Source organism: Hemitrygon akajei, chromosome 12, assembly GCF_048418815.1.
Source record: "Hemitrygon akajei chromosome 12, sHemAka1.3, whole genome shotgun sequence".
NCBI lineage: Eukaryota > Metazoa > Chordata > Chondrichthyes > Myliobatiformes > Dasyatidae > Hemitrygon > Hemitrygon akajei.
Window position 1 is genome coordinate 5216043 of NC_133135.1, and position 25282 is coordinate 5241324.

General features: G+C 44.3%; 1 protein-coding gene across 1 annotated transcript in view; it reads left to right on the top strand.

The window, feature by feature from the left end:
• Positions 1 to 20365, top strand: part of ddah1 (dimethylarginine dimethylaminohydrolase 1) — a 112285-nt gene extending 91920 nt beyond the window's left edge. Inside the window, exons 2-6 of the mRNA XM_073062509.1 lie at positions 5588 to 5687; positions 8674 to 8747; positions 9198 to 9317; positions 16332 to 16475; positions 18946 to 20365. Of these exons, the coding sequence (XP_072918610.1) occupies positions 5588 to 5687; positions 8674 to 8747; positions 9198 to 9317; positions 16332 to 16475; positions 18946 to 19056 (549 nt within the window). The 3' untranslated portion in view covers positions 19057 to 20365. The remainder of the gene's footprint in view (positions 1 to 5587; positions 5688 to 8673; positions 8748 to 9197; positions 9318 to 16331; positions 16476 to 18945) is intronic.
• Positions 20366 to 25282: the final 4917 nt, after the last annotated feature.

A 25282-nucleotide genomic window follows, 5' to 3' on the forward strand; every position in this document is an offset into this window, starting at 1 on the left:
CAATACTGTTACAGTACTATAAAACTATATTAGTTCCTAGTAGTGATCAACAGAGGAATTCATCCAGTATACGCTGCCGTTTTCTTTTGATTGACTGTAAATGAACAAAATCAGGGCAGAACCTAGTGCAGATAATGGACTGCTTTCACACAATGCTTTTGATGATTGCATGCTCCAAATCTTCATTTCCATTGTAACATTCAAGATGATTGTAGATACCTTCAGATTCTTCGTAGTTGCTAACTATGGCCACTGCTGGCATCTCTGAGCCTGAAACCGCAGCTGGCATAACAGTTCTGAATTGTCCACTGCTCATTTCACACCAAGTCAGTGGCAAAACTCACTGCTTTTTGAGCACAAACACACAGAACTGATGCTATTTAAAAACTGTTCACTCAGAGCACAGCGTAGTGTCTTAACGGCCACACGGCGTGTACGTGACTGATGCTAATTAGAAATTGTTTGGGAAGGAGGTTTGGGAGCCTCAGGATCCACACTACCAGGTTCCAGAACAGTTATTACCCCTCAACCATCAGGCTCTTGAACCAGTGGGGATAATGTCACTCACCCCATCAGTGAATTGTTCCCACTACCCTCGGACTCACTTTCAATGACTCTTCATCTCGGGTTCTCAGTATTTATTGTTATTATTTTTGTATTTGCCCAACTTGTCTTTGCGTACTGTTTGAACGCTCAGGTTGGCGCGGTCTTTCATCGATTCTATTACTGGCATTATTCCGTTACGGATTTATAGAGTATGCCCGCAAAAAAATGAATCTCAGGGTTGTATATAGTGGCATATCTGTTCTTTGATCATAAATTTATTCTAAACTTTTTTTGAACTTTGAACAGTCTTTTGCCCGAATTATGCAGCATAATATCCCAAATAAGCAAAGAGAATCCCGACTATTTTCTCAATTGCTTTTTGTTCTTTAAGAGTTGTCCCAAATAAGCAGCTCCCTTAGGGTTAGGGTTAGTAGCCCTATTAACTGGAAGCAGCTGTATATTATAAATATTGAGACTTAGTCCATAGCTGAGGTAATTAATGGATAATGTTTCTCAGATGCTGATTTCTGTTCTAGACAAAAGGAATGGAATAATAATAACACCATCAGACCAAAGGATATAGGGGCAGAATTAGGCCATTTGGCCATCACGTCTGATTCACCATTCCATCATGGCTGATCCAGTTTTCCTCTCCTGCCTTCTCCCTTATCCATTCATGACCTGACAAAACAAGAATCTATCATTTTCTGCCCTATATATATAAATATATATATAAAGATGGCCTCCGCAGATGCCTGTGGCAAAGAATTCCACAGATTCACCACTCTCTGGTTAAAGAAATTGCTCCTCATCTCTGTTCTATGACTGGCACAGTGGCATACCTCACGGCTGTGGGCAAGGTGTTTGTATGTTCTCCCCATGACCATATGGGTTAGGGTTAGTTATTAGTGGGCATGTCATGTTGACACCGGAAGCCCATCCTCTGACTCTTCGTCGTTGATGCAATCGGAGCATTTTACTCTATGTTTCAATGGTTCGAGTACGTGTGACAGATAAAGCTAAACTTTAAGGTTGTGTATGGTAAACGTACATACTCTGATAAATGCACTTTGAACTTTGGAGGGGAGGCTGGTAACTGCGACAATTCTTTAGTTTCTGAATTAACCGCCGATGATGCAAACCTCTTGGAGTGTCAATAATTGGAATGTATCTTTACTGAGATTTTTGAAATATCTGCCACTGATGTATCCGTGAACTTATTTTCCAGGTCCTCATGAGCCAACTCTGACCTCACACCATTGTAATCACGTTTATTTAGATTTAGATCACTAGTTTCAGTCCCACATTTTTCATCCTCAATCTGACTTTGAAATATTATCACACTGTGATCATGGTTTTCCAAATTGAGGTCATTAATTCATTTTGTCTTATTACATAATACCGACTTAACCCTTCCCTGCCAAGCCTCAGAGCTGGCCACAGTATCACCGGCCTGGCTGCTGCTGCTGTGCCCTGATAGGTCACTCCCTCCCAGATGGGGCATTCTTGTGGCTGAGGGGAACCCAGCACGACATGCCTACTGTCCTACTTCTCCTGAAGGTCACCCATCTACTATCTGAAACCTGCACTCTGGTTGTTGCCACCTCAGTGAAAGTCTTCAGCCTCTATGATGGTCCTGAGAGCATCCAGCTCCAGTTCCTTGACCTTGTCAGTCAGGAGCTGAAGTTGGGTGCACTTCCTGCAGATGTAGTCATCAGGGAGGCCGTGAGGTACCTCGCAATCCCATATCTCGCAGGCTGAGCACTCCACTCCCGTAACTACCATCCAGCCTATATCTAAACAATGGTTAAAATGTCCTATAGTTATTGCAATGAATGGTGGTTGCCTGTTGTATCAGGTGAGGACAGGGAACCTGTGCGGGAGAGGTTTAAAGTGGAGAAGCCATTGCACTGGGGCAGTTCCGCTCGCTCGACCTCGGAAGTCTAGGTCCAGTGGTACGAGTGGTCTAGGATCTTCCTTGATTGCAGCGGATGACCAGGACTACTCCTGTGCCTTGTTGTGGCCTTTACTCTCCACGGAGTGCTGCAGAACCACCTTCCTGGCCATTGGATCTCACTGTAGATATTATCCGCCCCGCGCTGAAGCTGATTGCACGTGCTTGGCTCGGCATCTCCCTATCTCACCAGTGGCTGCTCTCACCTGTTGAAGCGGTGTACCAGGTGTGGCCACTGTCCTTGAAAACAGCTGCTCAGAGACACAGGTGAGAGCTGAGTCTCCATTGCGGACCAAAGGTGAATGAGTTCCCCAGAATGGTCACAGTGAGCCCCTTCACCAGAGGTGCTACCCCTCCCTGGACACTCCATACACCCCAGTTGTCTAAACCCTCTATTCAGTGATGTGTACCCTCGCCTGCAGTAAAGCTGTTGATGGGTGGGGGCCGGGGGTGGGCAGTATAACCCTCTCACCAGTGACATATTTCTCATCCTCATTCAAATCAATTTACCTTTTGAAGCTATACGTCATTCCTTGCCCTTCAACCCAGAAAAGAGTGAAGTGATTCAATTTGGAAGGTCGGACCTGAAGGCAGAGTATCGCAGTCAGGAAGTCAGAAGACCGTAAGGCATAAGAGCAGAATTAGGCCATTCAGTCCATCAAATCTGCTCCGCCACTCTATCATGGCTGATCCTGGATCCCACTCAACCCCAAACACTTAACTTCTCACCAAATCCTTTGATGCCCCGACTGATCAGGAAACGATCAACTTCCACCTTAAATATACCCCCGGACTTGGCCTCCACCACAGTCTGTGAAAGAGCATTCTACAGATTTACTACTCTCTGGCTAAAAAAAAGGGTCACCCATCAATTTTGAGGCTGTGCCTTCTAGTTCTGGATACCCCCACTATAGGAAACATCCTCTCCACATCCACCCTGTCTAGTCTTTTCAATATTCAGTAGGTTTCAATGAAATTCCCCCCCTCACATTCTTCTAAATTCCAGTGAGTACAGGCCCAAAGCAGCTAAAGTCTCCTCATATGTTAACCCCTTCATTCCCAGAATCATCCTAGTGACCCTGCTCTGGATTCTCTCCAAAGACAACACACCCTTTCTGAGATATGGGGCCCAAAACTGTTGATGTACTCCAAGTGCGGCCTGACTAGTGTCTTAACAAGGCTCAGCACGATCTCCTTGCTTTTATAATCCATTCCCCTTGAAATAAATGCCAACATTGCATTTTCCCTATTTGTCACAGGCTCAGCGTGTAAATTAACCTTCTGGGAGTCTTGCACGAGGATTCCTAGGTCCCTCTGTACCTCTGATGTTTGAACCTTCTCCCCATTTAGATAATAGTCCACACTATTGTTCCTTTTACCAAAATGCATTATCATACATTTCCCAACACTGTATTCCATCTGCCACTTTTTTGCCCATTCTTCCAGTTTGTCTAAGTCCTGCTGCAATCACAGTGCTTCCTCAGCACCACCTACCCATCCACTTATCTTCATATCATCTCTGCAAACTTTGCCAGAAAGTTATGTACCAGGGGTCCCAAAACAGATCTCTGGGCAAAATACTCTCCATCTACTGCCACCCTTTGCCTTCCATGGGCAAGTCACACAGCTGTGTTTGCCTGGATCCCATGCCGCCTGCCTCTCTGAGTCTGTCATGGAAAACCTTTCAAACATCTTACTATAATCCACTGCTGTACCTTCATCAATATGCTCTGTCATGTCCACAATGAATTCAATCAAGCTCGTGGGGCATGAAGGCAAATCTACGCTAACTATCAATAATCAGATTCTGCTTCTTCAAATGCTTGTAAATCCTATCTCTAAAAACTTTCTCCAATAATTTGCCCACCGCTTAAGTAAGACTCACTGGTCTATAATTCCCAGGATCATCACTCTTCCCTTTTTTGAACAAAGGAATAACATTTGTCACCCTCCAATCATCAGGACCTACTCCTACGGCTAGTGAGATGGCGCGGTAATCTCTTCCCTCGTTTCGCATAGTAACCTGGGGTATATCCTGTCGGGCCCTCAGTGCCCTATCGATCAGGGTCAGAATCAGGTTTAATATCGCCAGCGTATGTCGTGAAATTTGTTGCGATGTGATTGCAGTACATTGCAATGCTTAATAATAAAAATGTAATTACAGTAAACACTGTATATTGTGTGTATGTGTGCGTTAAAGAAGTGGTGCAAAAAAAGTAGAGAGGTGGTGTTCATGGGTTCAATGTCCATTCAGAAATCTGATGCGAAGGGGAAGAAGCTGTTCCTGAATCATTAAGTCTGGGTCTTCAGGTTCCTATACCACCACCCTGTTGGTGGCAATGAGAAGAGGTCATGACCTGGGTGATAGGATCCTTCATGATGGATTCTGCCTTTTTGAGGCATCGCTCCTTGAAGCTGTCCTGGATGAAAATATTTTTCAGAAGTTTTAGCATGTTGTGTTCCATCATACATTCCAGCATATCGGGCTGCTTTACACCTTCCTCACAGATGGCAAACGTCCCTCTTGCTGGTGGACACCGAACAAGGTATTCAGTAAGGACCTCCCCTACCTCCTCAACTGTGCTCAATCAATCCTACCTTACTCTGGCCTGTTCTTCATATACTGTATGTGTAGAACACCTTGGGATTTTCCTTAATCCAATTCACCAAGGCTTTCTCATGCCCTCCTAGGTCTCCTAGGTCTCATGCTCTCCTAGGTCCAATTTTCAGCTCCTTTTTGGCTTCCTTGTAGCTCTCTAGAGCCATGTCTAATCCTTGCTTCCTAAATGATTTTCATATACGTCTCATTTGAGGTAGTTTTCACTAGAAGATGATCACTATTTTTTGTTTTTTTCTGTGGTTCTTTCTTGCTGACAGTAGAATGACTTAGTCACTATCATTATTTGTTATGAAGTGGTTGTAACCATGTGATTTTTGCCACGTGTTTGACTTCTGAAGAACCTTTTGGACAATATCATTTCCAGATCCTGTATTGGTGACCAGAACTGCACACAGTTGTTTGGCATGATTCTGTGTAAGACAGTCTACACAGTTTGAAAACCCTGTACTTGTTTTTGTTTAATATAGGTGGAAACTACAAAGAAAGTTCTGACTCATCTTGGTCTGAACATTGTGGAGATGGTTGACGAGACGGCAACGCTCGATGGCGGTGACATCCTGTTCACAGGTAGGGGAGCCTCATGCATTAAGTCACAGCTGACTCTCCACGTCTGTTTGATCCCAAATGCTGCACCCCTTGTCTAAAATGTAAGCAACCCCAGTAATATCAATGAGCTAGAATGGGGGAGCCCATTCAGCCCTTTTAAACCAGTCCTGCCTTTCCTGCTCCTCTTCCTCCTTGTTCAGACCCTTGGGATTAAGAGTGACTAGTTTGTGTGGGTCTGGAGAAGACCGACAGAGTCAGTCTCTACCACAAATATAGCAAGAGGCGGTTGCCAAGACAACTGGAATTTGCAAAGTGGTTGGATCCTTCAGTGTTTCAGCAGAGATGGTGCCAGCTCTTGACATCTGTCTACACTTCTCACTACCTCAGTAAAGTAGCTAGCATAATCAAAGACCCCACGTACTCTGGACATCCTCTCTTCTCCATCTCCCCTCGGCAGAAGGTAAAAACTCTGAAATCACGTCTCACCAGGCTCAAGGATAGCGTTTACCCCACTGTTATAAAACTATTGAGTGGCCCTCCAGTACAATTAGATGGGCACTTAACCTCACAACCTACCTCGCTGTATTCTTGCACTTTGTTGTCTTCCTGCACTGCACTTTCTCCGTAACAACTTATTCTGCATTCTCTGTAACAATTTATTCTGCATTCTCCGTAACAACTTATTCTGCATTCTCCATAACAACTTATTCTGCATTCTCTGTAACAATTTATTCTGCATTCTCCGTAACAATTTATTCTGCATTCTCCGTAACAACTTATTCTGCATTCTCCATAACAACTTATTCTGCATTCTCTGTAACAATTTATTCTGCATTCTCCGTAACAATTTATTCTGCATTCTCCGTAACAACTTATTCTGCATTCTCCATAACAATTTATTCTACATTCCCCATAACAATTTATTCTGCATTCTCCATAACAATTTATTCTACATTCCCCATAACAATTTATTCTGCATTCTCCGTAACAATTTATTCTGCATTCTCCGTAACAATTTATTCTGCATTCTCCGTAACAATTTATTCTGCATTCTCCGTAACAATTCATTCTGCATTCTCCGTAACAATTTATTCTGCATTCTCCGTAACAATTTATTCTGCATTCTCCGTAACAATTTATTCTACATTCTCCGTAACAATTTATTCTGCATTCTCTGTAACAATTTATTCTGCATTCTCTGTAACAATTTATTCTGCATTCTCTTACTGTTTTCATTACTAACCCCACCCATCCCCTGTGCCCCGAAACACAGGCAATTGTGCTGATCTCTAAGGGGACCCTACTCCCCAACCGCCCTTTGACTCTTAGTTTAGCTATAGAACATTGTGGGATTTTCCTTAACCTTACTTGCCAGATACATGACCTACCCTCTTTGCCCTTCTGATTTCCTTCATAAGAGATTTTTTATCCTGTTATAGTTATCAAGGGATTCACTCAATTCAGGTCTAAACCCATTAATTCCTCCTTCTGCTTGATCAGAGCCTTGCTATCTCTCGTCAGCCAAGTTTCCCCCCACTTACCAGGTTTACCCCTCACGCTGACAGGAACGTGGACCCTTGATGTTGCTCTCCTACAAGCTTCCCACTTCCCATTTGCTCCTCTCCCTTCAAACAAGCTCAATCGATCAACCTCTGCTAGATCCACAAACACAAAAAAATACTGGAAATCCAGAGCAACCCTCCATGCACAAAATGCCGGAGGAACTCAGCAGGCCAGGCAGCATCTAGGAAAAGAGTACAGTCGACGTCTCGTGCCTGAGACCCTTCATTAGAACCTCGCTAGGTCCTGCCTAATACCCTCAAAATTAGCTCTGTTCCAGTTTAGGGCCCTAACCTGTAGACTTGATCCATCTTAAACACAGATTCCGTAGATGCTGGAAATCTTGAGCAACACACATAAACTCAGCTGGTCAGACTGCCACTGTGGATTTCACCCAGTCCTGATGAAGGGTCTTGGCCCAAAATGTCGACAGTTTACGCATTTTCATAGATGCTTTCTGGCCTGCTGAGTTCCTCCAGCATTTTGTCTGGTTTCCCCTTAAACATTTTGCCTTTCACCTTTAACCCATGACCTTTAGTTGCAGCCTCACCCAACTGGAAAAAGCCTGTTTGCATTTACCCTATATATACCCTTCAGTATTTTGAGTACCTCTATCAAATCTCCCCTCATTCCCCTACACTCCGGGGAATAAATTCCTAACCTTTTTAACCTTTCCTGATAACTCAGGTCCTCAAGTCCCGGGAACATCCTTGCAAATTTTCTCTGTCCCCTTTGAACCGTCTTTACACCTTTCCTTTGGGGAGGTGACCAAATCCGCACACAATACTACTTCTTAATGCATCCTATCAGTGAGCAGCTGACAATGTTAGTCACATCTGTGGGAAAGAATGGTAAGCCTCTCCCAGATTATATCCAGAAGGATTTCCTAACTTCAGTCTGTTTCTAATTTATACAGGGCTGTTAACTGCGTAAAGGGATTTTGCAATTCCAGTCAGCAGAAATACTTCAGCCCGTTTAAGATCAAATTCAGTTTATTGTCATTCATCCGTAAGCACGTATACTGCCAAACAAAATAGCATTCCTCTAGACCAAGTATCGATGATACCTTCAAAAAGCAATAATTTTAGTCCTTGGCAATGCCTCAAAAAGACAACCCCCATCATTAAGGACCCCCATCATCCAGGCCATGCTCTCTTCTCATTGCTACCATCAGGAAGGAGATGCAGGAGTCCGAAGACTCACATTCAGCATTTCAGGAACAGCTTCTTCCCCTCCACCATCAGATTTCTGAATGGACAGTGAACCATGAACACTGCATCACCATTCCTTTTTGCTCTCTCTTTGCACTTATTTAATTTAATTTTTCTTTTTTATACATTCTTACTGTTATTTTCAGTTTTTATTATATATTTCAATGTGCTGTGCGGCAAAACAACAGATTTCATGAATGTGCCAATGATATTGAGCCTGATTCTGATTGTGATAGGGAAAGAGTTCTTCGTGGGCCTTTCAAATCGAACCAACCAGCGCGGTGCCGAGATTCTGGCCGATGTTTTTAAGGTAAGTGATGTTTTGTTTGGATTTCTCTCTGGAACAGAGATGAGGCCTGGTGGAGGATTTAATCAAACAAACGTTGGTTGGGTTGATGACGAGGAGGTGTTTACAGTTACAGGAAGTCAAAGCTGCAAATACCAGAGTTATTCAGGAATTTGTGCAAATCCGTGTTTCTCAGGTTGGGGAGGGAGGAGCAGGTGTAGGACAGAGGGGACGGTTGTCTGCCTCGTGTCCTGGAATGGGCGTCTACACATTCTCACTCTCACTCTCTTTCACTCCCGCGTCACCCACTCTCATACTCTCTTAGATACACACATTCACACTTGCACGTTCTCACACTGGCACACTCTCCCACACAAGCACATATACACACTAGTACTATCAGTCACACACACACACACGTTCACTCTTACACTCACTGTTGATACTAAGGTTGATTCCTGCTCCCTCCTGTAGGACTACGCTGTCTCCAAAGTCTCTGTCAAAGGGGCGCTACACCTGAAAAGTTTCTGCACGATGGCCGGTCCAGGACTCATCGCCATTGGTTCCAGCGATCAGGCTCAGAAAGTGCTCACGGTAGGTGTAAGAGGACCCTCACCGAACCCGGTCTGTAATATCAGTGTGACACCCTGCCTGTCTTGGAGTAGGGCGACCAGTTTTGGGCCCCTGACCTAAGAAAGGATGTGCTGGCATTGAAGAACATGCAGAAGAGGTTCATGAGAGTCTAGGACCAGAGGACACAGCCTCAGAATAGAGGGACATTCCTTAGAGCAGAGTTGAGGAGGAATTTCTTTATCCAGAGGGTTCTGGAGTTCATTGCCACTGATGGCTGTGGAGGCCATAGAATATAAAAGCAAGTATGTAATGCTGAGACTTGATAATGCATCGGTCAGACTGCAGAACATTGCGGGCAGCTTTGGGCCGCTTACCTAAGAAAGGATATGCTGGCATTGGGGGGTAGTCCAGAAGAGGTTCACAAGAATGATTCTGGTATTGAAAGGGTTAATGTATGAGGAGCATTTGATGGTTCTGGGCCTGTACTCACTGGAGTTTAGAAGAATGAGAGGGGATCTCATTGAAACCTATCAACTATTGAAAGGCCTTGATAGAATGGACATGGAGAGGATGTTTCCTATAGAGGAGAGAGTCTAGGACCAGAGGGCACAGCCTCAGAATAGAAGGACATCCCCTTAGAACAGAGATGAGCAGGAATTTCTTCAGGTAGAGGGTGCTGAATCTGTGAAATTCATTGCTATAGTGACCATGGAGGCCTGGTCATTGAGTATAATAAAAGCTGAGGTTGATAGTTTCTTAATTAGTCAGGGCATCGAAGGTAACAGGGAGAAGACAGGAGCATGGGGTTGAGAGGGATAATAAATCAGCCATGGTGAAATGGCAGAGCAGACTTGATGGGCTGAATGGCCTAATTCTGCTCTTTTGGCTTGTTGTTTTGCCCAATTCCAAATCATTTTGAGCCTTTGATAACAATCGCAGGTTAACTAAGGGAATATTGACTGCTGAACAGGAGATGGCAAATGTTGGAATCTGGAGTGATACGATGTGAAGATCCCCTTTGTTTGTTACATGTACAGTGAAACGTATTGTTTTCATCAAATCAAATCAGCCCACAGGTACCTTCACGCTTCTGGCTCCAACATTACAAGCTTCAGCTTACTAACCCTAACCAGAACACCTTTGGAATGTTGGGGGGGGGGGGGTGCGTAATCTGGAGAACCCCGAGGAAACCCATGCGGTCACGGGGAGAACGTACAAACTCCTTACGGACAGTGAATGCTGGCGCTGTAAAGCGAAGCACCAACTGCGACGCTACCGTACCGTGCTGTGCTGCCCCAAGCTATTCTGGCTTGTTTTAAACCCACATCACAGACCTACTGAAGGCAACTGAATTTAAAAATGCGTTGGGATAAGATACGATAAGGCTCCCAAAGTTTTTCTGGTGGCCACATCCCAGGAGAGAGACTGGTGTCCATCTGCCCTGATCACTCCATCTTATCCCTGGTGTCAAATGTTGTTTGTTACCGTTCCGACATAGTAGAGGTTTACGACGTTAAAGATAAACTATAAATGTAACTCAATATTGAGCAGGAATATAAGAATATTTTTTAGAGACGTAGAGAGCACTACAGGCCCCTCAGCCCATCTAGTCCATGCCAAAATGTTACGCTGCCTGGTCCCATTGGCCTGCACCTGGATACCCCCACCCCATTCATGTGCTTACCCAAACTTCTCTAGTGTTGACATCGAACCCACACCCACCACTTCCACTGGAGCTCATTCCACACTCTCATCGCCCTTTGAGTGAAAACTTTTCCCCGCATGTTCCCCTTAAACATATCACCTTTCACCCTTAACCCCTGACCTCTGGTTGTGGTCCCATCCAACTTCAGTGGAAAAAGCCTGCTTGTATTTACCCTATTGAGCTACATTTGTACTTTGACAAACCTCTATAGATGTGTGGTGGAGAGTATATTGACTGGTTGCATCACAACCTGGTATGGAAACGCCAATGCCTTTGAGTATAAAGTCCTGCAATATGTATTGGCCCAATACATCATGGTTAAAGCCCTCCCAACCATTGAGCACGTCTACATGAAACATTGTTGTAGGAAAGCCCCACCACCCACGACGTGCTCTCTCCTTGCTGCTGCCATCAGGTCAAACGTACGAGAGCCTCAAGACTTGCACCCCTCAATTATCAGGCTTTTGAACAAAGGGGATGACTACACTCCATCTATCCATTGAGATGTTCTTACAACCAATGATCTCAGTTTAAGGATTCTTTGCCGCGTTATCTCATGCTCTTGTTATTTATTGCTATTTATTTATATTTGCATTTGCACAGTTTGTTGTCTTCTGCACTCTGGTTGATCTTTCACTGATCCTGTTATAGTTATGATTCTGTAGATCTGCTGAGTATGTCCACAGGAAAATGAATTGTATATGGTGACATGTGTACTTCGATAATAAATTTATTTTGAATTTTGAACTATTTATATCCCTCATATTTTTATATCTACAATCTTCTATTATTTTTCTTTTTAATTGCTAGCATATTCCTCAGTAAATTGTCCTGAGTCCCGGACAATAAGTGATCCACCACATTAACCAACAGTTTACTGCCTGGTTTACCTTTGTTCAACACTGAACTGACCCCACAACCTATAAACTCACTTTCAGCAGCTCTACAACTCGTTCTCAGTGTTGTTTATTTACTTATTTTATTATTTTCACTATTTGTCTTCTTTTGAACTTTGGTTGTTTGTCAGTCTTTGTTTATGTATAGTTTTTCATAAATTTTATTCCATAATAGGTACACTGTTGTTCCTAAAGTGGCCACGAAGTGTATGTTTGTGACCTTCTGCTGTTGTAGCCCCCCCCCCCCCCACTTCAAGGTTCAACATGTGTACTTAGAGATGCTCTTCTGCACACCATCATTGTAACGTGTGGCTATTTGAGTTACTGTCACTTTCCTGTCAGCTTGAACCGGTCTGGCCATTCTCCTCTGACCTCCCTCATTAACAAGGCGTTTTCACCCACAAAACTGCTGCTCACTGGATTTTTGTTTTGTTTTTCGCACCATTCTCTGTAAACTCTGGAGACTGTCGTGCGTGAAAATCCCAGGAGATCAGTAGTTTCTGAGAGACTACAATAAGACATATATATTTTTATATATATATATACCCACACACACACACACACATCATCATTATGTGCCGTGTCGTATGACATGGGCTATCATGGTCATTCCATCACCGTGATTGTTCTTGGCCAATTTTTCTACAGAAGTGGTTTGCCATTGCCTTCTTCTGGGCAGAGTCTTTACAAGACCGGTGACCTGATCTATTACCAATACTAGATGCTGTTCCTTGCCCGAGGTGAACTACAAGCTAGCGGAGGGAAGAAGCACTTTACACCTCCTTTGGTAGAGACGCATCTCCACCCCAAACTGCAAAAAGAGTGGTAGTGTTAATGTATTCATAGTTTGTTCAGAAATTTGATGGTGGAGGGGAAGAAGCTGTTCCTGAAGTACTGAGTGTGTGTCTTCAGGCTACTCTGCCTCTGCTTTGATGACAGCAATGAGAAGGGGGCAGGTCCTGGATGATGGGGGTCCTTAATGATGGCCGCGTTCTTGAGTCAGCACCTTTTGACGATGTCCTCGATGGTGGGGAGACTACTGACTGAGTTTACAACATTCTGCAGCTTTTCCCATGTAGGTTTTTTACACAGACTGGTGGGTGAGTGGAACACCGTGCGTTGGTGGTAGTAGAGGCAGATGCATTAAGGACATTCAAGTGATAGGCAAATGGATGATAGAAAAATGGAGGGTTATGTAGAAGGAAAGGGTTAGATTGAACTTAGAGTAGATTAGAATAAGTTAAAAGTGCAACAAGGAGTCACAGCAGGGTGATTAAGATCAGTAGTCTAGAGGTCGGATTAGTAACCCAGAGAGAGATCTTCAAGTCAACCACATAATCTAGGAATTTCTTGTGATGCCAGGTACAACAGCGGGTGTTTGAGAGCTGTTTAGCCTGACGTGGGATGGAGGATGTACAGCAGAAGGCAGTAGTTTATGAGAGAGATGAGCTTTATTTGTCACATGTACATCGAAACCTACAGTGAAACACGTCATTTCTGTCAACGATCAACACAGTCCGAGAATGTGCTGGGGGCAGCCCAACCGTGTTGACACGCTTCTGGCGCTAACATAGCATGCCCACCAACCCATCTGTCTTTGGACTGTGGCAGGGAACCAGAGCACCCAGAGGAAACCCACGATATTACGGGGAAAATGTACTTACAGACGGTGGCAGGAATTGAGCCCTGATCAGCGATTGCTGATGTTGTAAATACCTTGCTAGTTCAGATTACGAATTATGGTCAGCACAGACATGATGGGCCAAAGGGTCTGCTCCTGCTCAGACTGTGCTGTCTTGCTCAGAACTGAACTCTCTGTCCCAGTCAACAGGGAAGGCAGGAATGAATACGCTGGTATTGCGGTCAAGTGGGATAGTACATAGCTAGGCAAACAGCTCAGCATGGACGTGATGGGCCGAAGCATCTGTTTCTGTGCTGCGTCATTGTGGGACTCCTTAGCAGTCTGGTGAATCTCCTCTTCACCCTCTCCAGTGCAGTCCTGTCCTTACTTATGGAGTAACAACCACCACTGTACACAGTATTCCAGCTGTGGCTAACGCTGTTCCGTTGTACAGTTGTACCATAATCTCCCAACCATTATATTCCAATCTCCATCCAGTGAAGGTACATAGGCCAGAATCACCGATCTGTCCACGAGATAATGTTTTAGCTCTATAAAACCCTGCTTAGACCACACTGTGTTCAGTTCTGGTCACCTCATTATAGTGGAAGCTTTAGAACAAGGGTTCCCAACCTGGGGGCCATTGACGCCTTGGCTAATGTTTGGGATCCATGGCATAAAAATGGTTAGGAACCCCTGCTTTAGAGAGGGTGCAGAGGAGATTTACCAGAATGGTGCCTAGAGAGCATGTCTTATGAGGATAGGCTGAGCTAGCTAGAGCTTTTCTCTCTGGAGTGAAGGAGGATGAGAGGTGATTTAGTAAATCACAAACACGAGAAAATCTGCAGTTGCTGGAAATCCAAAGCAGATCAGGCAAAATGCTGGAGAAACACAACAGGTCAGGCAATATCTCTGGAGAAGAGTCCTGATGAAGGGTCTCAGCCCATAATGTTGACTGCTTACTCTTGTCCATCGATGCTGCCTGACCTGCTGAGTTCCTCCAGCATTTTGTGTGTGTTGCCTGGGAGGTGAAATGATAGAGGTGTACAAGCTGATATTCTGTACCTCTGTCATCATGTATACCTCTCTTGGCTGGTGCGGTGGAGATATGTCTCTGCACAGAAGGTGTAAGGCACTCCTTCCCTCCGCTAGCCTGCAGGTCACCCTTAGACAGCTGCTTAGCCCCCTGATCAGGGTCATGTGAAGCCATAGGAGCAGGAGGTGGATGGTCGTATGAGCAGCCGATGTATATCACAAGTCCTGGTTATGTGACCACTGTCACCCTAGACAGTCTCTGAAGAGTATTGATAATGGCTAGGGTCACCCATCTTGTAAAATCACTGCCCAGAAGAAGTCAATGGCAAGCTACTTTTGTAGAAAAATTTACCAAGAAAGATCACGGGCACGATTGCCACATCATACGACATTTCAATGATGATGGAAAAACTATGATATCAGGCAGAGATAGAGTGGACAGTCGAGATAATTTTCCCAGCCAGGATGTAGCTAATTTGTGGGTCATAATTTTAAGGTGATTGGAGAAAATTATAGGGAGAATGTCAGAGGTAGACATTTCAGAGAGAGAGTTGCGGGTGTGTGGAATGCGCTGCCAGGGCTGGTGGTAGAGGGAGATACTTTAGGGACATGTAAAACACTCTTACATTGGCACATGGATGATAGAAAAACTGCAGAGCTATGTATGAGGGGAAGGTTAGATTAATCTTGGTGTAGGTTAAAAGGTCAGCACAACATCATAGAACATAAAACAATACAGCACAGTACAGGGGCTTCGACCCGCAAAAGAAAAAGGAAACTTAACGTAGGCTTTGCCCCTTCTCGCAGAAGTCTCAAACCCTCCACTCTGACCCTGTCCACTCCAACAATGGCCACTCTGCTTAAACCTTGCTTCATTTTATGGGTCTTTTCCCAGTGCCCTATAAATTGTAAAATCTCAAACCCAACAAAAACCTCAGAAACGTGCCCCCACTTTATAAATCTCACACTCGCTCCCTCAAAAAGCAACTGCTTGTGATATCTTAAGCCCATGTGGGCCAAAGGGCCTATAGTGTCTTCTACTGTTCCGTGTTTGTTTACTTATTTATTTTTATTTACTTATTTAGGGTTAGAGATGCTGTGCGGAATCAGCCTTTCCAGTTGCGTCACCCAGCAACCCCGACAACCCTGATTTAACCCTAACCTCATCACAGGACAACTTACAATGACCTAGTAACCAGTCTGATTGAACTGTGGGAGGAAACCAGAACACCAGGAGGAAACCCACGCACTCTATGGGGGGAACATATAGAAACCCTTGCAGATGATGTCAGAATTCCGATGCCAGAGCTGCTTATAGTGTCGCGCCAACCGCTACTCCACCATGGCAAATAAATGTATTTATTTAAAGATGCAATCTGAAACAGGCCCTTCCAGCCCAACAAGCCACACCACCTGCAACCCAGGTTTAACCCTAGCTTCATCACAGGACCATTTACAATCTATGTTCATAGCATGTCATTATTACCCAGTTTTCTGCATCAGCAAATGGAGCCTATTGCATCTTTGGTAGCTGTATTGATTGATCATCTATGATCTGCCTGAATCATTTAAATGGTTGAGTGACTGTGCCTTGGTCTGAGAACAAGTTGTAGAGTCTTGAAAGTGAGTCCGTAGGTTGTAGAATCAGTTCAGAGTGAAGGTGAATGAAGTTATCCACGCTGGTCCAGGAGCCTGATGGTGCCTTGATCAGACCCCGAGAGGGAGCAGTTTGCATCTGTGAGATGAAGCAGATTGATAGAACTTGCTTTTCTCCACAGAACATGCAAGAGATGAGTGAACATCGCTACGACAAGCTCACTCTTCCTGACGACGAAGCTGCAAACTGTGTCTATCTCAACACCCCGCAGCACGGCCACGTCCTTCTGCACCGCAGTGCCGAGGAACACCCCGAGAGTGCAAAGGTAAGATTATAAGCAGAATTAGGACATTCGGTCCATCGAATCTGCTCCGCAATGCAATCACGGCTGATTCATTATACCTCTCAACCCCATTCTCCTGCCTTCTCCCCATAACATTTGATGTCCTAACTAATCAAGAACCTATCAACCTCCACTTTAAACCTACCCAATGACTTGGCCTCCACAACTGTCCTTGGCAATGAATTCCACAGATTCAGTACCCTCCGGCTAAAGAAATTCCTCCTCATCTCCATTCAAATGGACGTCCCCTTAGTATAGGAAACATCCTCTCCACAGCCACTCTGTCTCAGCCTTTCAATATTTGATAGGTTTCAAGGAGATTCCCCCTCATTCTTCTAAACTCCGGCGAGTACATATTTTATCCTTTCCTTCTCATGGACCTCTAGACCCTCTCCAATGCCTACACACCTTTTCTTAGATAAGGAGCCCAAAACTGCTCCTAACGGTCCGAGTGCAGCTGACCAAATGCCAAAGGCTAACGAAGCTTCCTGACTGTACGAGCAAACGTAACATTTCCTCCAGACCACGGTGCACTCACAAAACATTTATCATGAAACAAAATATTACCACAAGTAAGTTTATAGAATATAACTCAAATTGCATGCGTTGCACATCACAGGTAAACAGCTCGCTGTCCTAGTGCTGAGACCTCGGTGGTGACAGGGCATTCATCAGTCTCACGGCCTGAGGGAAGAAGCTGTTACCCAATCTGACAGTCCCAGTCCCGATGCTCCTGTACCTCCTTCCTGGTGGTAATGGGTCAGAGAGGTCGTGGGATGGGTGGTAGATGCCCGACAATCTCTTTAGGCCCTTTGTATACAATGCTCCCGGTAAATGTTCCAAAAAGGGGGGGAGGGAGACCCCAGTGCTCCTCTCAGTGGTTTTCACTATCTTCTGTAGGTTCTTGTGGTCTTACGCAATGGAATTTAGTGCCATTGCACCAGCATCAAGGGACAATGCAACAGAGTAGGAAACAAGACTGAAGTTTTTAAAGCACAGAGGCCACATGTAGAGGTTCAAGAAGATGGTTCACCACCTCCTTAAATACACAAGTTTTAAAGATTAGCTTTATTTGTCACAGGTCCATCAGAACATGCAGTGAAATGCATCACTTGCGTCAATGACCAACAGTCAATGTGCTGGGGCAGTCTGCAAGTGTCACTGTGCTTCCGGTGCACACAGCATGCCCCCCACTCACTAACCCTAACCCGACAGTCTTTGGAAACAGGAGCATCTGGAGGAAACTCCAAACACCTTACAGACGGTGGCGGGGACTGGAATTTGATTGGTGACCATACGCTCCTTTCAAGGGCGTTAAAGCCTAGAAATTCAACATCTTATAAAGTTAATCAGTAATCACAGAGAAATTATCAAAGTCCAAAAGTTCAAAGTGAATTTATTATCAAAGTACATGTATGTCATCGTATTCAACCTGAGATTTGTTTTATAAAGTTAATCAGTAACCACAGAGAAATTATCAAAGTTCAAAAGAGCAAAGTGAATTTATTATTAAAGTACATATATGTCATTGTATACAACCCTGAGATTCATTTTCTTCTGGGCAAACTCGATAAATCTATAGAATAATAACCATAACAGAATGAATGAACAATTGCCCAGCTAGGGTGTTCAAGAGTGCAGAAGACAACAAACTGTGCAAATACAAAAAGAAGAAAAAATAATATAAATAAATATTAAGAATTAATAAGCAGAAAAAGTTTACAAGGATGTTGCTGGAACTTGAGGATCTGAGTTAGAGGGAAAGATGAATTAGGACTTTATCACCTGGAATGTAGACGATTGAGGGGAGATTTAATAGACATATTCAAAATAATGAGGGGTATAGACAGGGTAAATGCAAGCAGGCTTTTTCCACTAATATTGGGTGAGACTGGAACTAGAGGTCATAGGTTAAGAGTGAAAGGTGAAATATTTAAAGGGAACATGAGGGGAAACTTTTTCACTCAGAGGGTGGTGAGTGTGGAATGAGCTGCCAGTGGAAATGGTGGATGTGGGTTTGATTTCAACATTAAAGGGAAGTTTGGATAGGTACAGGGATGGGAGGGGAGTGGAGGGCAGGTAGTTGTGTTTTCAATTGGAATGTTTAAGGGAAGTTTGGATAGGTACAGGGATGGGAGGGGAGGTAGATGTGTTTTCAATCGGAGTGTTTAAGGGAAGTTTGGATAGGTACAGGGATGGGAGGAGAGTGGAGGGGAGGTAGATATGTTTTCAATTGGAGTGTTTAAGGGAAGTTTGGATAGGTACAGGGATGGGAGGGGAGTGGAGGGGAGGTAGATGTGTTTTCAATCGGAGTGTTTAAGGGAAGTTTGGATAGGCACAGGGAGTTCCATCAGCAAGGTGGGTGTTGCTCCAGCGTACAGCTTCTGCTATTTCCTGTGTCCCCACCGCACATAAAAACAGTTCTTTAAATCATATTCTCTCTCTCCTGCAGGTGTTCGAGAAACTGAAGGATTATCTGCTGATTCCAGTCAGCAACTCTGAACTGGCCAAAGTTGATGGGGGGCTCACCTGCTGTTCCATTCTCCTCAATAAAGGGGCTTGATAAACACAATGAAGTGATTTTACAAGAAAAAAGGGGGCATTACTTTTAGTTTGGCAATAATGTGATGATAGATTAACAGAGCCCATCTGGATCACACTGCCCTCTGTTTCTTCTGAATGCTCTTTCCTCTCGTCTCCCGCTTTATACTGCAATCAAGTGGCTCTTTACTGCCATCTTGTGATTTGAAACCACTTAGAACCTTTCTCTGAATGAACAATGGTTAAAGTATATACTATACAATATATATAACAAGGTGAATTAAATTATATACAAAATAATTAATATAGATTTAGTTTAAATACTGCAGTTGATTATTTTGTGTTTTGATTTCATACACTAAGTTCTAGAACAGAAAACATGTAAAATTATGAGGGTATAGATAGAGTTAATGCAAGCAAGCATTTTCCTCTGAGCTTGAGTAAGACTAGAACTAGAGGTTATGGGTTAAGGGTGAAGAGTTGAAGAGGAACATGAGGGGGAGCTTCTTCACCCAGAGGGTAGTGAGAGTGTGGAATGAGCTGCCAGTAGAAGTGATGGATTAATTTCAAAATTTAAGGGTACGTTGATGGGAGGGGTATGGAAGGCTATGGTCCATGAGTGGGTCGATGGGACTAGGCAGAATAACAGTTCGGCGTGGTCTAGCTGGGTTGAAGGGCCTGTTTCTGTGCTGTACTCCTCTATGACTCTATAGAACATAGAGTTACAGCACAGTACAGGCCCTTTGGCCCATAATGTTATGCCAGCCTTTTAACCTGCTCTAACATCAGTCTAACCCATCCCTCCTACATAGCCCTCCATTTTTCTGTCATCCATGTGCCTATCTAAGAGTCTGTTAAGAGTCCATAATCCATCTGCCTCTATCACCACCCCTGGCAGGGTGTTCCACACACCCACCATTCTCTGTGTGGAAAAAACCTACCTCTGACATCCACCTTAAAATGATGCCCGTTGTATTAGCCACGGACAACTGTGGGCATCTCCCTTGGCTTTGTACCACTTCCACATTAATAAGGCACATGACAAGATTTTGCTACACTTGACTTCATTCCAGTAGAGGCACACACTGTGAAATTATGGAGCTGAGTTGTGAAGTGTTCCCAGTTCCTTCTGCTATTGAGTTTGTCTGCAGTCCAGCGTATTTGTATTATGTTAGTGTAGCCCTTTGCACGGTGTCTGTGCCAACGATGTCATTGCTTTCAGCTTGGTTACAGGATGCCTCCTTGTTCCCTTTTTTGCCAAAAGATTTCTTGACGCAGTTTTCACTGATCACCCCCGCTTCATGCTGAATAAATAAAAATCAATATCAGAACTGCATTAAATTGTGTTTTTCTTTGTACTAACCATGACTTATACTATGTATGACACCCGAAAACTGAGGAATTTCTACAGGTATACCGTGGAGAACATTCTACCTGGTTTCCTCACCGTCTGGTATGGTGGTGAGGGTGGGGGTGGGGGGAGGCTACTGCGCAGGACTGGAAAAAGATGTAAAGAGTCGTAACCTCAGCCAGCTCTCCAACATCTTTATAAGGCAATGAGGCGGCATCTGTCAGTAAGGACCCGCATTACCCAGGATCAGGAAGGACGTACAGTAGTGTGAAGACACACACTCAATGTTTCAGGAACAGCTTCTTCCCCTCTGCCACTGGATTTCTGAGTGAACATTGAACATATGAACACCACCTTACCACTTTTTTGCTCTCTTTTTGCACTACTTAGTCAATTTAACTTGTCTATTTGGGACAGCACGGTAGCATGGTGGCTAGCACAGTACACGTGACCCGGGTTCAATTCCTGCCTCTGCCTGTAAGGGGTTTGCAGGTTCTCCCTATGCCTGTGTGGGTTTCTTCCAGGTGCTCTGGTTCCCTCCCACAGTCCAAAGTTACACCAGTTGGTAGGATAACTGGTCATTGTAAATTATCCTGTGATTAGGCTCAGATTAAATCGGGGGATTGCTGGAAGGCGTGGCTCAAAGGGCCCATTCCGTGCTGTATGTCAGTAAATAAATACTCCTTGTTGTAATTTATAGTTTTGTTTGCTATTTTTCTATCTGCCTGCCACTCATACACTCTTTCCCTGGTTCCATTTCCCCCTTCCTCCCGTTATTCCATGGTCCATTCTCCCAGAACAAATTTCAGAATCGGAATCGGGTTTAATATCACGGGCATACAGTACGTTGTGAAATGTGTTGTTTTGTGGCAGCAGTACAGAGCCATACATAATAGAAATTACAAATTACAGTAAGACATAGAGTGGCATGGAAAAGTTTGGGCACCCCTGGTCAAAATTTCTGTTACTGTGAATAGCTAAGCGAGTAAAAGATGACCTGATTTCCAAAAGGCATAAAGTTAAGATTACACATTTCTTTAATATTTTAAGCAAGATTACTTTTTTATTTCCATCTTTTACAGTTTCAAAATAACAAAAAAGGAAATGGGCCCAAAGCAAAAGTTTGGGCACCCTGCATGGTCAGTACTTAGTAACACCCCCCTTGGCAAGTATCACAGCTTGTAAACATTTTCTGTAGCCAGCTAAGGGTCTTTCAATTGTTGTTTGGGGGATTTTTGCCCATTCTTCCTTGCAAAAGGCTTCTAGTTCTGTGAGATTCTTGGGCCATCTTGCATGCACTGCTCTTTTGAGGTCTATCCACAGATTTTCGATGTTTAGGTCGGGGGACTGTGAGGGCCATGGCAAAACCTTCAGCTTGTGCCTCTTGAGGTGGTCCATTGTGGAGTTTGAGGTGTGTTAAGAATCATTATCCTGTTGTCGAAGCCATCCTCTCTTCAATTTCAGCTTTTTTTTTACAGACGGTATAATGTCTGCTTCCAGAATTTGCTGATATTTAATTGAATTAATTCTTCCCTCTACCAGTGAAATGTTCCCCGTGCCACTGGCTGCAACACAAGCCCAAAGCATGATCGATCCACCCCCATGCTTAACAGTTGGAGGGGTGCTCTTCTCATGAAATTCTGCACCCTTTTTTCTCCAAACATACCTTTGCTCATTACGGCCAAAAAGTTCTATTTTAACTTCATTAGTCCACAGGACTTGTTTCCAAAATGCAACAGGCCTGTTTAGATGTTCCTTTGCAAACTTCTGATGCTGAATTTTGGCCGCAATGAGCAAAAATTAAATAAGTAGTGCAAAAAGGAACAAAGGGACCTAGTAGTATAAGTGTTTGTTGAATGGGTCCAGGATCAGCCATGATGGAATGTTGGAGCAGACGATGGGCTGAATGGCCTAATTCTGCTCCTCTGTCTTATGGTCTTGTATGCCTTGTCATGCCCTTGGCACTCCACAGAGCGTTGTGGAACCACATTCCTGGCTGTTTGATCTCAATGTAGATATCATCGGCCCAGTCTGCTGGAGATGACTTTGCAACTTAAACCAGGCATGTCCCTATCTCATGAGGGTATGAGACATGCCAGCTACCCTCACCTGGTTTAGCTCAGCTGTCGAAGCAGTGTACCAGAGTGTGGCCACTGTCACAAGCAAACATGGAGCCACAGATGAGAGCTGAGTGCCCGGTGGGAACCAAAAGTGACTGAGCTGTCCCAGAATGGACCAGAGGTGCTAACCTCATTCACCCCTCATCTAAGCCCCTTTATCAGGTCACCCCTCAGCCTCCTACGCTGCAGGGAAAGCAAGCCCAGTCTCTCCAATCTCTTCCTGTAACTAAGGTCCTCCAATCCAGGCAACTTCCTGGTGAGACAACTCCACACTCTCTCCAGCACAATCACACCTTTCCCAGAGTGAGACAACCAGAACTAGTTCAAGATTCATGATTGTTTAATGTACATGAGTGTAAATGAGAAGGAAATAATTGTTATTCCTGATCCAATGCAGCATCAAAAAACACAAAAAGATAAAGAACACAATTAAATACATAAGATAGTTTATATACAGAGATTGATTGTGTGTCCACAAAGTGACGCTAGGCACAGGAGTGTCTGTACACAAGGTGACTCTGACAGGAAATGATAAAGTAGTTGTGGCCGGGGTTAGGGGTGGAGATGTTGATCAGCCTCACTGTCTGGTGGTCCTGATGTGAATGCTACATAGTCTCCTCCCTGATGGGAGAGGGACGAAGTCCATAAGCAGGGTGGGTGGACAGGATCCTTCACAATGTTACTGGCCCTTTTCCAGCACCTTTCTGTGTATATGTACTTAGATGGTGGGTAGGCTGGTGCCCGTGATGTGTTGGGTAGTGTTGATTACCCACAGTCCGTCACTGTCATCATCATTGAATAAATCAAGTAACTAGATTTCTGTTCCTTGTTCTGAACTTCCTCAAATAATGACCCTCTTTTTTCACTATTGGCACATACAACATTTAATTCTGTGGCACTTTTAATAATGTCCCAAGTTCAGAGCTGGCCTATGGAAAGGGAAATAGAACAACAGAAAATATTCTTCAATGTTCAAAGTTCAAAGTAAATTCATTATCAAAGTACAAATCTGTCAGTAGAATCAATGAAAGACCGCATCCAACTGGACGGACAACAACCAGTGTGCAAAAGACAACAAGCTGCAAATACAAAATAAAATAAAATAATAATTATACAATAAATTTGCAGCAGCCGATTATCATTAGAACATGAGATGATGATCCTGAAGCTACCAACAGGCAGGAGTCCCACATCACTAGATTCAAGAACAGCTACTTGATCCTTCTCTGAGGATCGTCACCTTGTCGTGGTGGAGAGGCTTGTGAGTTCTTAAGATCCCAGGAGCAATACGGGTGGTGGGGTCACCCATGGTGGTAAGGTCAAGGGGGAGATTCCAGATGAAGAGCGATCCAACCCAGGCCTCAGTGGTGGGGCTGGGGGAAGATGATGACACATCAGAACAGCAGGGGAGGGTCCTCGGTCATCTTGCATTCCATTCTGCTGGACCCTGAGCCCGGTCTGTCAAAGACCATGTGGTGGCTGCCCATGCATCAGTTCCCCCCCCCCAAAGGCATTCTCTGTTAGCCCCTTAGGAGAACGTCATACTCGACCCCAGTGATTACACCATTACTTCCCTTCAACCTACCCGCACAACAAGGCGGTTAAGAGGGTGTATGGTGTGTTGGTCTTCATTAGTCAAGGGAAAATGTTGCAACTCTACAAAAGCCTAGTTTGACCACACCAAGTATTGTGTTCAGTTCTGGTTGCCAAAGATCCCCACCATGTGGACCATGCTATCTTAAACAATAACAGAATGGCAAATAAAATATTACAGTTACAGAGAAAGTGCAGTGCAGGCTGACCATAAATTCTGATCATAATGATGAGCCCAGCAGTCCACTTTATCATACTAGGAACCATTCAATAGTCTGATAACAGTGGATAGAAGCTGGCCTTGAGGCTGGTGGTACATGGTTTTGGGCTTTTGTATCTTCTGGGGAAGAAGAGAGAATGTCTGGTGTGGGTGGAGTCACTGATTATGCTGGCTGCTTTACTGAGGCAGCAAGAAGTGTAGACAGAGTCCCTGGAGGGGAGGCTGGTTCCTGTGACGTGCTGAGCTCTACCACAACTCTCTGCAGTTTCCCATGGTCACGTGCAGAGTAGTTGCCAAGCCAAGCTGTGACAATTCCTATTGTACATTGATGTAAACTGGTGAGGGTCTGAAGGGACATGCCAAATGAAGAAGTAGAGATGCTTCCTTGACTGTGTTGTCTATGTAGTTGGACCAGGACAGGCTTTTGGTGATGTTCACTCCTAAGAAATTGAAGTTCTCAACCTTCTTGACCTCAGCACCTATAACTGGACGACATGTTTGAGAAAGGAATAGAAGGCAGACACAATGGGTGAGATATAGACAGGAGTGGTTTGGGAATACAAGTATGGGATATAGGGGCTCCACGATAGTGTAGCGGTTAGCACAACGCTATTACAGCTTGGGGTGTTCCAGAGTTCGGAGTCCAATTCTGACACCTCTGTAAGCTTGTACATTCCTCCCCATGTGTGCGTGAGTTTCCGCCGGGTACTCTGGTTTCCTTCCACAGTCCAAAGACTTACCAGTTATAGGTTAGCTGGTCGTTGTAAATTACCCTGTGATTAGACCAGGGTTAAACAGGCGGGTTGCTGGGCGGTGTAGTTCCGCAGTGTATCTTTAAATAAATAAATAGATGGATAGATATTTGGGCTGAAGGACAGACAGGACCACTCAAACTTGCAGAGAGGCTACTGCTTTTCCAAAATGTGATGCAGATCTTCAATTGGAAATCCTGATGGTTCTGTCA